General features: G+C 44.8%; 1 protein-coding gene across 3 annotated transcripts; it reads left to right on the top strand.

Annotated features, from left to right (window-relative positions):
* The first annotated feature begins 208 nt into the window (after positions 1 to 208).
* CENPA (centromere protein A) lies at positions 209 to 11,126 on the top strand. Of its 3 annotated transcripts, none has more exons than XM_055540725.1 (5): positions 209 to 381; positions 7,898 to 8,007; positions 8,521 to 8,598; positions 8,883 to 9,042; positions 9,894 to 11,126. In XM_055540725.1, the coding sequence occupies exons 1-4, from the start codon at positions 360 to 362 to the stop codon at positions 9,015 to 9,017; spliced, it is 345 nt and encodes a 114-aa protein (XP_055396700.1). In that variant the 5' UTR covers positions 209 to 359; the 3' UTR covers positions 9,018 to 9,042; positions 9,894 to 11,126. The 3 variants fall into 3 exon arrangements, with proteins under 3 accessions (XP_055396700.1, XP_055396701.1, XP_055396699.1); XM_055540724.1 differs by lacking the exon at positions 209 to 381 and adding an exon at positions 4,695 to 4,949; XM_055540726.1 differs by lacking the exons at positions 209 to 381; positions 8,521 to 8,598 and adding an exon at positions 4,688 to 4,949.
* The last annotated feature ends 2,097 nt before the right edge of the window (positions 11,127 to 13,223 follow it).

Below are 13,223 nucleotides of genomic sequence, written 5' to 3'. Positions count from 1 at the left end.
CTCTCTCTCTCTCTCTCTCTCTATATATATATATATATATAGGATTTCTATCCCGTGATTCAAACTTTCATTGAGAACTGATGTGCTCCAAGAACAGGATCCATCAGAGAAAACCAGAGAGTCAGGTGTGTAAGGAAGGAGCTGGAGCCCAGCACAATGTTTCCTAGTGAAAAGCCTTTGAGGGCGGGGGCGGTGGGGCCAGGGAGAGCGGCTCAGCGCTCAGAGCTGTCAGCTCCTTTGGAACCCGTGTCGCAGAATGAGCAGGTGTCTCCCAGGCTGGGAGGAAAGGAAGAGGAAAGTCATTCTAGGAGCAAGGAACAGCTGGTGAAAGCACAGAAATGTGTTAAGTGTATAACCAGATGATGAATTCAAGAGCTGCAGGTGAGTAGCTTGGTTTGCCGGCCATGAGTACAACACAGAGAGTGGTAAGAGACAAGGCCAGAGAGGGGCACAGGCCCCTGGGTAGTGCTGTACCTTTAGGCTTTGCTGAGCCACTAGAACTCCATCCTAGGATAGCAGGGTGCCAAAGGAGTGATGAAACCCTTTGGAAAGGGTTTGGAAAGATCACCTGGTTGTTATATGGAGACAGGTTTGACTAGCATCAGGAGGTACTAAAGGCAGAGACTGGTAAAACGCCCATTGGGGACTTCCCTGGTGGTCCAGATGCCATGCTTCCAATGCAGGGGATATCGAATCCAATCCCTAACCAGGGAACAAGTGTCCCACATGCCATGTGGTTCAGCCAAAAAATTAAACAACAACAACAAAAAACACTGGTTAATTAGGGTCTAAACTATAGAAGGGCTTCCCTGGTAACTCAGTGAAAAATCGGCCTGCAATGCAGGAGACCTGAGTTTGATACCTGGATCAGGAAGATCCTCTGGAGGAGGGCATGGCGACCCACTCCAGTATTCTTGCCTGGAGAATCCCACAGACAGAGGAGCCTGGCGGGCTACAGTCCATGGGATCTCAAAGAGTAGGACACAAGTGAGTGGCAACACTTTCAAACTAGAGGAATGGTGGAGAGGATGAAGATCGGAGACATTCAAAGAGTAGACTTACATTTTCGAGCCCTTGGCTGTTGGATGGTCTATTGTGTAAGCTGTCACCAAAGACTGGGTCTCCTGGACCAGGCTTCAGCCCACCCCCCATCACCAGTGGACCCACTGAGCATCCCCAAGCACAGCTCCAGCCAGCCAACTCAAGGAGATACTGCCTTAAAGGTCCGTAGACCCACATCAACCTAGTCTGCCTATTGTTGAGAGTTAGTTGTTACTGTTTCAAGGTAGGCAGGAACTCTCACCCAAATTCTGGAACAGCCAAGGGAGACATCACCATGGGCATCACAAAATCAGAAGTCATCAGTACAAAATAGTGTTGGTCTGCTTTTATTTACAAAATAAATGTCAGAGGAGGAAAGGGCCACCAAAATTCGATGCAGAATATTATTCTCAGGTTCTGTTCCTCATTCTAAGGTAAAGACTTGGGTTCCATTGCCTCTTGATGCAGTGAGTAGAGTTCTTGACTGTGAATCCAGAGTTGCAGATCTGGCTCTAATTAGTGGCCTGAGAAGCCCCTTCCTCTCCAGGCATCAGCCTCCTTGTCCCACAGATAAAGGAAGTGAACCAGATATATTCACAGGCGTCTCTAGGAATCTATGGTCTTTGTTCCTACTGATGATCCAGAGATTCTTCCGTGCTGACCAGCAAGAGGCACCAGGGCCTGTGGTTGGGGCTCATGCATACATGCTAAGTTGCTTCAGTCATGTCTGACTCTCTGACCCCATGGACTGTAGCCCACCAAGCTCCTCTGTCCATGGGTTTTGCCAGGCAAGAATACTTTAGTAGATTGCCATGCCCTCCTTCAGGGGATCTTGCCGACCCTGGGATCAAACCCATGTCTCTTGAGTCTAACCCACAGTGGCAGGTGGGTTCCTTACCCACTTGGGGCTTTACCCACTACCTGGGGCTCATGGTCTATCTTAATACCCAAAGAAAAGGAGCCCATTTGGGCATGGAGTTCACTCATAATTCAGTCACCCACTGCCATTCAAAAAGGGTGATACCTGGCCAGATGCCAGCCCCAGACCCACATATATACAAGGACTGGCCCTGACCTCTCCAGAAATCAGAATTCTTGTCCTTGGGCCAGCCTCCCATTCTCCCAGAAGTGCCAAATCCTACTCTGAGGATGATGGTCCTGGTGTCCATTCTGATCCTGACTTTGATGCTAGATGGGTCCCTTCACAATTAGGTAACTTGTTTGTCTTTCATACTTTTCATGTCTCTCTATGGTCAAGTGCAGTTTACAAATTATTGTTTTTCATGTGTGCAGAGAGCATATCCTAGGGGTCATTAACTTGCTGAGCTCACTGACCAGTATGTGGGTCTCCTGCCACCCCTGCTTAATTGTTTGGGGGTTTGTTGCTAAGAAAGCACTGCTTGGTCTTGTGGTTAAGTTAACCTGCTCTCTTGAGTAATCATTAACTTACAGGGGTCTCCCATATTCTACTTAAAATCCCCTAGTGTGATTAACTACTTACTTACCTATTTTCTACCTTATTTTCTGTTGTTACTCAGTCGCTCAGTAACTACTAGGGATGCAATGTTGTGCTAACATTTGTGCTCAGTCGCTCAACTGTATTCAACTCTTTGCAACCCTATGGACAGCAGCCCGCTCAGCTCCTCAGTCCATGGTATTTTCCAGGTAAGAATACTGGAGGGGGTTGACATTTCCTACTCCAGGAGATCTTCCAGACCCAGAGATCAAATCCGTGTCTCCTGCATCTTCTGCATTGGCAGGCAGTTTCTTTACCACTGAGCCACCTGGAAACCCACCTTATTTTCTACTTCTAATAAGGCAAAGAAGGCACTCGAGGTCTAAAGCAAAATGAGTGAAGATTTGCTTTGTCTGACTAACAGGTCTTGAGGACTAGTATAGTAGGACTTCTTGCCTCTGTGTCACTGAATAACAACCAGCCTTCTGTCATTTGACTATATCTCAGTGGGTTCAAGCAAACATTCCTTTCCTTCCCCACCTCCCCTACCCTTTCCTTCCCCTCCTCCCATATCCTTCCTTTCTTTCTCTCCTTCCTTTCTTTCTTATTGTGGTAAAATATACACAACATAAAACTTACCACATTGGCCATTAGTTAAGAGTGGAGTTCAGTGGCATTAAGTACACTTACATTTGCTGTGCAGCCCTCACCCATCATTCATCTGCAGAACTTTTTCATTTTACCAAACGACAACTCTGTGCCCATTAAACAATAATTCTCCTTTCCTCCCTTACCCCAGCCCCTAGCAACCACCATCCTACCTTTCTGTCTCTATGAATTTGACTATTCTAGGCTTCTCATATATGTGGCATCATACAATATTGGTCCTTTTGTGTTTGGTTTATTTCGTTTAACATAGTGCCTTCAAGATTCATCCATGTTGTAATATGTATACAAATTTCCTTGCTTTGGTAAGGCTGAATAATATTCCATTGTATGTGTATACCACATTTTATTTATTCATTCACTTAGACATTTTTGGCTATTGTGAATAACACTGCTATGAGCCTTATTGTACAAATACCTGTTCAAGCCTCTGCTCTTTTTTGGAATATATATGCAGAAGTGGAATTGCCAGGTCATATGGTCATTCTATGTTTAATTTTTTGATCCACCGCCATACTGTTTTCAACTGTGACGGCACCAATGTGCATCCCCACCAACCAGCAGTGAATAAGGGTTCTCTAAAATCACTGATTTTGTAACATTCTTCCTGATTACAGTACAGGTTACTATAGAACATCTAGAAAATGTAAAATAAACAAAAAAAGCATAAAACCCCCTTTATTCTAAAGATCTACTTCTACATTTGCCCTCAAGCATATTATCTCCCAACAGAAAGGGAAGGGATCGGATCGTTTCCCTTGGGATGATTCTATTGAAATGCTGGAGCATGTGATCCAAGAAAAGAGCTGAGGCCTGCCCTGCTTGATCTCATTGTCAGAGTCCCCATCCTGGCTATCCCACGACCCTAATCATTAATAGCGTTCAGGATGAGATAGTTGGATGGCATCACCGACTTAATGGACATGAGTTTGAGCAAGGTTCGGGAGTTGGTGATGGACAGGGAAGACTGGCGTGCTGCAGTCCATGGGGTCGCAGAGAGTCGGACATGACTGAGCAACTGAACTGAGTTAACGCTCATTTCTTTGTTTCTTCTTTTTTTTTTTTAACGCTCATTTCTGAGTCGCGTTCGTGGGGTGTTCAGGGTGATCCTAGTCTCAGGCGAGGCACAGAATAGTCACATTCTCCTTGGGCCTGTCTCCGAATCTTTAAAAGCCAATTTAGGATTAATAGAGCAAAACGTAAAATATTTGCGCAAAGTGACTCGTCTAGAGAAACGCGTTCCACACAGGTAACCGTCTACATGGTCAGAATGGAGCTTTCTTTTTCCGACCAAAAGCCACGGGACTACCTGGGTCTAATCCATCAAGCATGCGGGCCTCTCCAAGCGAGTGGAGGGCCGGAGTAGTTCCCGCCTCCTTTTTCTTCTTCAAGTCTCTATTGGCTGGTTCCTACCGTCAATCTGCCTCGTCCCTGCGGTCTCCTCCTATCACCGCCGCTGTTAGCCCCTCGGGCCTGTGCTCTCATTGGTCCTCCCCGCAGTCGCTCTATGCCAGGAGCGTTCCGAGACAGCCACTGGGAGTCGCTGGATTCGGTTTTTAAAAAACGCCGCCTCTGAATTGGCGGCGGTGCGGGCATTTCCAATAGCACCCAGCCGCCCGGCTCTCCCAGCCTCTGCCCCCGGACCCAGAAGATCTAGAAGGAGCCGCAGGGCTCCAGCCCTGCGCGCCCGCCATGGGCCCCCGCCGCCGGAAACGCAAGCCCGAAACACCAAGGAGGCGCCCCGCGAGCCCGGTTCCCGCCGCCCGCCGGCCGGCCCCGTCCTTAGGTAACCCGCCACGATCCCTTTTCCTCCGAGCCGGTCTGCCTGCAGCCTGTCTGTGAGGTGGGTACGGACCCAGTCCGCGTGCTCATTTCACAGACGAAAACCTGAGGCTTCTTGCTGATCTGGGATCGAGCCCATTCTCCCAATCCCGGTCCATTGGCCTTCCTCTACAGGGGGCAAAGCAGTTCTGTCCAGCATCTGTACGGAAGCAAGGTCCAAAACCCGGAGGGAACTGAGGAAAGCAGTTTCGAGGAGGAGAAAGGACTGGCTTAGACATTCTTGATGATACTAACAGCGTGAATTGACTGCTTACCATTAACTAGGCATTATGTTAAACTCTTTATACGAAGTTACTCAACTTTATATTGTGCCCATTTTACAAATGGGACAACTGAGGCTCAGACAGACCTACAAACTTGAGCAAGGTCACCCAGTCTGTTCACCCAGTCTGCGGGACGGACTGGGTGAAAAATCCCACAGGGATTTTTTTAAATCGGTGTTTGTGCTTTTTTCAGTCGCAAAAATTATTGGCTACTTTTGGTGACAACTTCACAAAAGTTTTGTGACAACAAGAGTTCTACTTTTAGAAGGTGCCTGTTGAGGTATTCCGGGGGGGAGGGGGGAATTTGATTTTTTTTTTTCCTTCAGTGAGTGGCTGTGTTGGGCCTTAACCAGAGTGCTGTAACTCAACCTGTTCTCTCACCTTGTCCTCTTCCAGAGGTATGTGTCTGGAAAGAAGACTGGTCTGTGGTCCTCAGTTTCTGTGCTGTGGTCTGGTGGATGGGAGACCTAACCATCAGCAACCTCTTTACTTGTCTCCTGCTCCATAGCTAAGAGCAGGGAGAAGAAAGTATTATCGGTTTTTTGTAGATGTTGCTATAGTGCATAGAATTTTTTTCTTTCCTAAGAAGGCAATGAATGGCACCCCACTCCAGTACTCTTGCCTGGAAAATCCCATGGATGGAGGAGCCTGGTAGGCTGCAGTCCATGGGGTCGCTAAGAGTCGGACACAACTGAGCGACTTCCCTTTCCCTTTTCACTTTCATACATTGGAGAAGGAAATGGCAACCCACTCCAGTATTCTTGCCTGGAGAATCCCAGGGATGGGGGAGCCTGGTGGGCTGCCGTCTATGGGGTCGCACAGAGTCGGACACGACTGAAGCGACTTAGCAGCAGCAAACATAAATAACCTTTGCAGCTAGTGAACTTGCTGAATTCTCTTGTGAATCCTAATAGTCTTTCAGTTGCTTTAATTGAAATTTTCAAGTGAGCTATTATATTATGTGCAAATAATGACTTTTGAATCGTTTTTTCATTTTTATACATTTTCTTTCTTATTTTATTGTTACGGAGGCCCTGAGACTAGTGTTGCCATGGGTGTTTTCCCCTCTTCCCAGTGACCCTTCAACTCATTCCAATCCGACTCCTCAAAACCATTACCCCTGTGTCTAGTGCCTTTGAACTACTCCTGTCAAGGTCACCAACTACTTTTGTGTTGCCAACTTTATTAGACATGCCTGTGTCCTTCTCTTACCCTGTCTTTCAGAAGCATTCGACACAGTGGGCCATTTCTTCCTCAAACCCTCCATCCCCCTGACTCCGTGGTACATACACTCTGTAATTTCTGCTCAGTGGTTAGTGCCTATGCCATCTCTTGAGCAAGTTGATGTTGGACTTCCGTAGTCTCCTTTTTCTTTCTTTCCCTTCCCCAGGGGGCTCATCCCTCCTTTTGACTCCAGTAGGACTCCACTCTGACAGCTCTCACATGTTTATCTCCAGCCTGGGTCTCACCTCTGACTCCACATACCTATGTCCAACTAGTGTGACTTTGGGGTATGTCACACTAGTTCAGTTCAGTAGCTCAGTTGTGTCCGACGCTTTGCAACCCCATGGACTGCAGCACACCAGGCTTCCCTGTCCATCACCAACTCCTGGAGCTTGCTTAAACTCATGTCTATAGAGTTGGTGATGCCATCCAACCATCTCATCCTCTGTCATCCCCTTCTCCTCTGGCCTTCAATCTTCCCCAGCATCAGGGTTTTTTCCAACGAGTCAGTTCTTCCCCAAACACATCTTAAAGCAAACTTTTGGTTACTCTCCTCCTGCCTCTTCATCCTCAGTTTCCCCCACTTCAGTAAATGGCACAACCTCCCACAGCCAAAAACCTGGAAGAGATTTTTCATCCTGTGCCCCATGTCCATCCAATCCAAATGTAAGTTCAGGTACTTCTACCACCACATCGTGTCCTAATTATACCACTTGTTGCCTTTTCTACTCCCACAAGCCTCATCGAAGCCCCCACCCTAAGCCGGCTATGACATCACTTCCACTCTTGTCCCTTTTCAGTACTTTCCTTACATAGGAGCAGGAGTGATCTTTAAATACAAGTATCGTCTCTCTGTCCTGCTTAAAGCTCTTCCATGGCTTCCCATTACGTTAGGATTAAGGTAATGCGTGAAAGAGTTAGCATTTAAATTAAGACCCTCAAAGGATCATCACTGAGGGTCAGTAGGACCCTGAAAGGATCGTTTATTCATTCATTTAACAAGTATTTATGTAGCACTGATCCACTGTTCTCCAGTTGCTGAAGATTACCGCAATGACTACAATAGACAAAAATCCCTGCTTTGGAGAGCCTGTTATCTACAGTCTACTATTTGGCTTCCTGGGTAGCGCTAGTGGTAAAGAATCTGCCTGCTAATGCAGGAGACGCCAGAGACAGGGGTTCGATCCCTGGGTTGGGAAAATCCCCCTGGAGGAGGGCGTGGCAACCCACTGCTGTATTCTTGCCTGGAGAATCCCATGGACAGAGGAGCCTGATGGGCTACAGTCCAGGGGGTTGCACTGTCAGACACGACCGAGCATGCACGTTTGGCAGTTTGATGGCCAGATTGCAGCACACCACCTATTTTCCACTGCCTTTTACTCTATGACTCTACTCTTTTTCTCAGGCACATCCTCCCGTCCACCTGCTCGCCGGAGACCTGGAATCCTGAAGGAGATCCGAACTCTTCAGAAGACCACACACCTGCTGTTAAGGAAGAACCCCTTCTGCCGCCTGGTGAGCTCCAGGGAGCCTCCCGCCAACCCCTGTGCAGCCTCCTTTCTTTAAATTTCCCGGGTGTTGGGGCCCTGTCATCTCTTGCCCAAATGGCAAGGGACCTCTTCTATAATCTGGTCAGGGACACTTCAGCTCCTGAAAACTTGAGCCTGCCGAGGGCAACTTCTCATTCTTTATAGAGTTCATTTCTAACCTCCACCACCTTTGAAACTGTGCTCTTTGATTTTGTAAAAGGAACTCTCTCATCCAACCACCCTCTCATCCCTTCTCCTGCCCTAATAGATTGTCTTCTTCTCTCCCCCCAACCATGACCAGGAGAGATGTGCCCATCTCTAACCTCCCTGGAGTTGACACCTAGTTAGGTGTTAGCTACTAGTTAGGTCCCAAGGTTAAGCACCAGGAAGGAAGAACAGAAGTGAAGATTCATGGAGGCTCACAGAGAGAGTCTGTCTTCTTTGAGTCTCCTTTTCCTCTCTACTCTTCCCCTTGCTCCCCATCCCCGCTCTTTCACAGGCAAGAGAAATATGTGTTCAGTTCACTCGTGGTGTGGACTTCAATTGGCAAGCCCAGGCCCTGTTGGCCCTACAAGAGGTAAGAAAGGGGCGGGGGCCAGTTGGGTGAGGGGTAAGAATGGGAGAAGGATGAGGCTGAATATCACCTCCTTGAAAAGAGCGATGGAACACCCCAAGTCTGGAGGCTGGATTCTGGTCTGGTAGTAGTGGAATTCCCTGGCAAAGTTCAGTCTTGTGCTGTAAACAATCTTTCCTGTAGTCCTTTGAGCCCTTAGAGGCTGAGTTTTTAGCAGGTCTCTCAACAAAAAGCAGCCCACATCCCCTGGTCATTGTCAGTCTTTCTGCTTCTCTTTGTGTCCGCAGGCGGCAGAAGCATTTCTAGTTCATCTCTTTGAGGATGCCTATCTCCTCTCCTTACACGCCGGCCGCGTCACGCTCTTCCCGAAGGATGTGCAGCTGGCCCGGAGGATCCGAGGCATTCAGGAAGGGCTTGGCTGAGCTCTGGCCACCTGCCCAAGTCTCTGTAAGCGTGTCCTGTTCACCAGAGAGTGAGCAGACCTTGTGGGGAGAGCACTCAACTTCCCACCGCCGGGGCGGGAATTTCTCTGAAGGAAGCTTCCTTCTCCATCCTGACTCCTTTGCTGCCTCGCCTCCCTTTTGTTCTCTAGGAAAGCTTTGACCTAGTTTTAACTTGAATGTTTGGGATTATGCGGCTCGTGTCCTTTTGTACAAATTTATTTTTCAGTTTTAAGTTTGACTTCCCTGTAGCTCAAATGGCAAAGACTCTGCCAGCCATACAGGAGTTCTGAGTTCAATCCCTGGGTCAGGAAGATCCTCTGGAGAAAGGAATGGCAATCCACTCCAGTATTCTTGCTTGGAGAACTCCATAGACAGAGAAGCCTGGAGGTCTACAATTCATTGGGTCACAAAGAGTCAGACACGACTGAGCAACTAACACACACTTATTTTTGAATTAAATAATGACCAGATAAACTGAATCTGACAGAGTTCATCCTCTCTGTTTTTCAAGGACCAGATGACCTTGTGGGATTCTTTTGGGTTTGATTTTTTTAATTGGAAAGTAATGGCTTTACAGTGTTGTGTTGGTTTCTCTGGTATAACAACACGAATCAGCCATAATTATATATATATATATATATATATATATATATATGTATCCCCTCCCTCTTGAGCCTTCCTCTCCTCTAGGTCATCAGAGAGCGCCAGGCTGGACTCCGAATGTTATATAGCAGCTTCTCCCTAGCTAGTTATCATTCACACATGATAGTGTATATATGATGACCTTGTTTTGATTGAAAGAAAGTTCTTATTTTTGAAAATGCCTTGTTAGTTAATATGATTCCTAAATTTCAGGGTTGTTACCAGAGCTTCTGCCTGTAGCCAGGACCAGATCCACGGAGTACAAGGTGTTGCCTGGACTTGCTCTCTTGAAGCAGAGCGTGCGAGTTGCTTTCGTCGTTAGTTGTTTTTTAGAAGAAGACTGCATGGCTTTCCTCTGTAACAGAGGCAATATATGAGAGAATCAACACATTCCAGAAATCCTGAGAATAATTTTCAGATGAAGAGACTCTAAGGTTGACTTCACTTTGCAAATTATTCATGTGACTGATGATTTGGAAGACATCAGATTTTCTAGGTTATGGGCAAAAAGGATATTTACTGATTATTTTAAATCTTCTTGTACCATTTAAATTTTTTTTACCATATATATATATTTACTTTTATTTAAAACATGATGGAAAAAAATAAGAGAAAACCAGTCAGTTGCATGGAAGAGCCTGGTACATCCAGCGTACAAATCTCTGTCTTCAGATTGACTTCATCATTAATGGTGGAAGCAAGTTTGTATGTGGACTGTACCTGTCAACAGATTATATAGCTTTTCAAAAACTCAATTGGGATGAAAATAGAAAATTGTTAAGGTTTGATGTTCTGGCTCCTTCTGGTAAATTCCTGCCAAAATCATTCAGAAACTCCAACTTGTAGAATTTATTTTATTCTTTATTTGCAAATCATAGACAATGTATCATAATTTATACTTCAGAATTTTTCATTCCAGGATTTTAAAGAGCCTTTTCAATGTTTTTACAGGTATTTTTATAACTTCTTTGTGGAAAGAGAATAAAAATAATTCTTAATGAAAAAAATTTGAAGCAAAGTTACTGTTATACATAGATTATACTAGGTTCTTTGTGTGTTAGCATTAAATTCTTCATTTGGACACTTTGCCAACAACCACAATTTAAACAAGAGAATTGAGGGATGTATCTTTGCCTCCAGTGGAGTAGAGTATGAGCCGATAAAATCCTTGCCCTTCTCTTGTAACTGAAAGCAGTTTAAGAGACTTCCAGGGAAATAGGAAGTGCCATCCGAAGACAAAGACATTTAGATACTGTGTGTGATGAAAATGATTAGTGAGGGTGCATACTAATAACAATGCATCAGCCAACTGAATTCAAACTAAAGGGAAGGACCAAGTTCTGTTGTTTGATAAATTTTAACCCTTTGTAAAAACCTTTTCCTGTTCGACATCAACTCATTTTTATGTAAACATTGGAATAAAGCTTATCTATGAATACATTTAAAGTTCTTGTCAGGGTGTTATTAATCAGAAGATTATGCATGCATGCATGCAAAGTCACTTCAGTCATGTCCAACTCTGTGCGACCCCATAGACAGCAGCCCACCAGGCTCTGCTGTCCACAGGATTCTCTAGGCAAGAATACTGGAGTGGGTTGCCATTTCCTTCTCCATCAGGATTATACTCTTCCTCTAATTTTCTTAAAATTAACACTTCTCTGCTCTCCTAAAATTGTACTAACCAGGACCCCACTGCAACACATGGTCACATGTCGCATTCAAATGCCAGGCAGGATGTGCTCAGCACCACAGAGTAACATGTATAGTAACCATACAATAACCTGAGAATCTGATGTTACAATTTACTACCAACTTTGAGCTCTTACATAGCTGATGTTGGAGTTTTGTTTTTGTTTTCCCTACTTTCTGGGTGATTTCACCAACATCATTTTCTAACCTTTCCAGTGAGGTTTTTATTTATGCTTTCACATTTTTTAATATCCAAGAACTCTCTTCATTGCCGTGCTCAGGCTTATTTCGGTGGCTTCTCTTGTTGCAGAGCACAGGCTTTAGGCCCACGGGCTTCAGTAATTGTGACGCACAGGCTTAGTTGCTCTGTGGCATGTGGGATGGGATCTCCCCAGAGGAGAGACTGAACCCATGTCGCCTGCATTGGCAGGCGAATTCTTATCCACTGTACCACCAGGGAAATCCTAGTTCTAGAATTTTTGATTCTTCTCAAAATTGTCATGTCCCTTTTTATAATTTCTAGCTCCTTGTCGAAAATGTCAAGCTTGGCTTTTATATCCTTTAACACAGAAAGTAAGTTGCTTTGCAGACTATGTCTGTAACTCTCATAGACTCCCTATGAATCTGTTTCTATTTATGGCTTCTGTTGATTCTTGCTCATTTTTTTTTCTCTTTGGTGTTGATTACACACGATTGTATGCCTGACACATCTATATGGGGAAATAATTTGAGGCCTAGAATGGTATCTTCCTCTAGAGAGGATTGGATATTTTTTTTTTCTACAGGTGCCTAGAGGCAGTAAACATTCAGAACCACCTTCAGTTCAGATTTAGAGCCCAAGATTTACTGAACCACCCAGATGATTCAAAGCCAAGGAGCTGTGTAGAAATCGCTTCTCGGGTGGTAGCAGGTGGGATTCAGGATGGGGGGGACACATGTATACCTGTGACTGATTCATGTTGATGTATGAAAAAACATTACAATACTCTATTAAAGTATTTATCTGCCAAGTGAAATTAATTTTAAAAAAATTGCTTCTCATTCACTTTATTCCCAAGGTACAGGCAGCCCTCCAAAGTCAATTTATCACTCTTACCTTAGCAGGCCTGTACTTCAGCCTTGTCTCCCTAGCTCCACAAGGTTACCAAAAGCATAGCTGATTCCTCAGCTACATCCCCACGGGAAAATGTTAGGCCTAATCTGCTATTAAACGCATCTCTAGATTTCCATCCTCTCTTCGATCTTGGATCAATAGTTTCTAATAATCTACCTTGTTAGCAGTTTAATGCTTTTAAGAGCAAAAATATATTTGTCCAACTTTTTCTTTGTCTTCAGTAGGAGAGTGGTCCAAAATGACTACTGGCATAAAGACCAGATAGACCAACGGAATAGGATGGGGGGCCTATAAGTAAACCCTTGAATATATGGTCAAATGATTTTTGACAAGGGTGCCAAGGCCATTAAATGGGGAAAAGAGGTTTTCCAACAAATGTTTCTGGAAAAACTGGATATCCCCATGCAAAGAATGAAGTTGAAACCTTACCCACCACCATACAGAAAAGTTGACTCAAAATGGGCCAAAAGCTTAAATATAAGAATGTCAATTACAAAACTCTCAGAAGAAAACAGGGGAAAAAAGGTTTTTTTTAAGACAAAAAACATTAAGAAAGAAAAAAAAATAGGGCAAATACTTCACAACATTGGATTTGGCAATAATTTCTTGGATATGACACCAAAGGTACAGGCAAAAGAAAAAAATGAACATATTTGATTATGAAAATTAAGGATTTTTGTGCAATCAATAGTGAAAAGGCAGAAGGAGCAAGTATTTGTTACATATATGCTAAGTCTCTT

Source organism: Bubalus kerabau, chromosome 11 (genome assembly GCF_029407905.1).
Source record: "Bubalus kerabau isolate K-KA32 ecotype Philippines breed swamp buffalo chromosome 11, PCC_UOA_SB_1v2, whole genome shotgun sequence".
NCBI classification, from domain to species: Eukaryota; Metazoa; Chordata; class Mammalia; order Artiodactyla; family Bovidae; genus Bubalus; species Bubalus kerabau.
Note: the sequence above shows the minus strand (reverse complement) of the source record. Positions and strands in the feature narration are given on the sequence as shown.

Bases quoted from the DNA above. Each gene is read 5' to 3' on its own strand.
- CENPA (XM_055540724.1), top strand. From the start codon at position 4,856: ATGGGCCCCCGCCGCCGGAAACGCAAGCCCGAAACACCAAGGAGGCGC. The intron at 4,950-7,897 runs GTAACCCGCCAC...TCTTTTTCTCAG, and splicing joins CCGGCCGGCCCCGTCCTTAG to GCACATCCTCCCGTCCACCT. The intron at 8,599-8,882 runs GTAAGAAAGGGG...TTGTGTCCGCAG, and splicing joins CCCTGTTGGCCCTACAAGAG to GCGGCAGAAGCATTTCTAGT.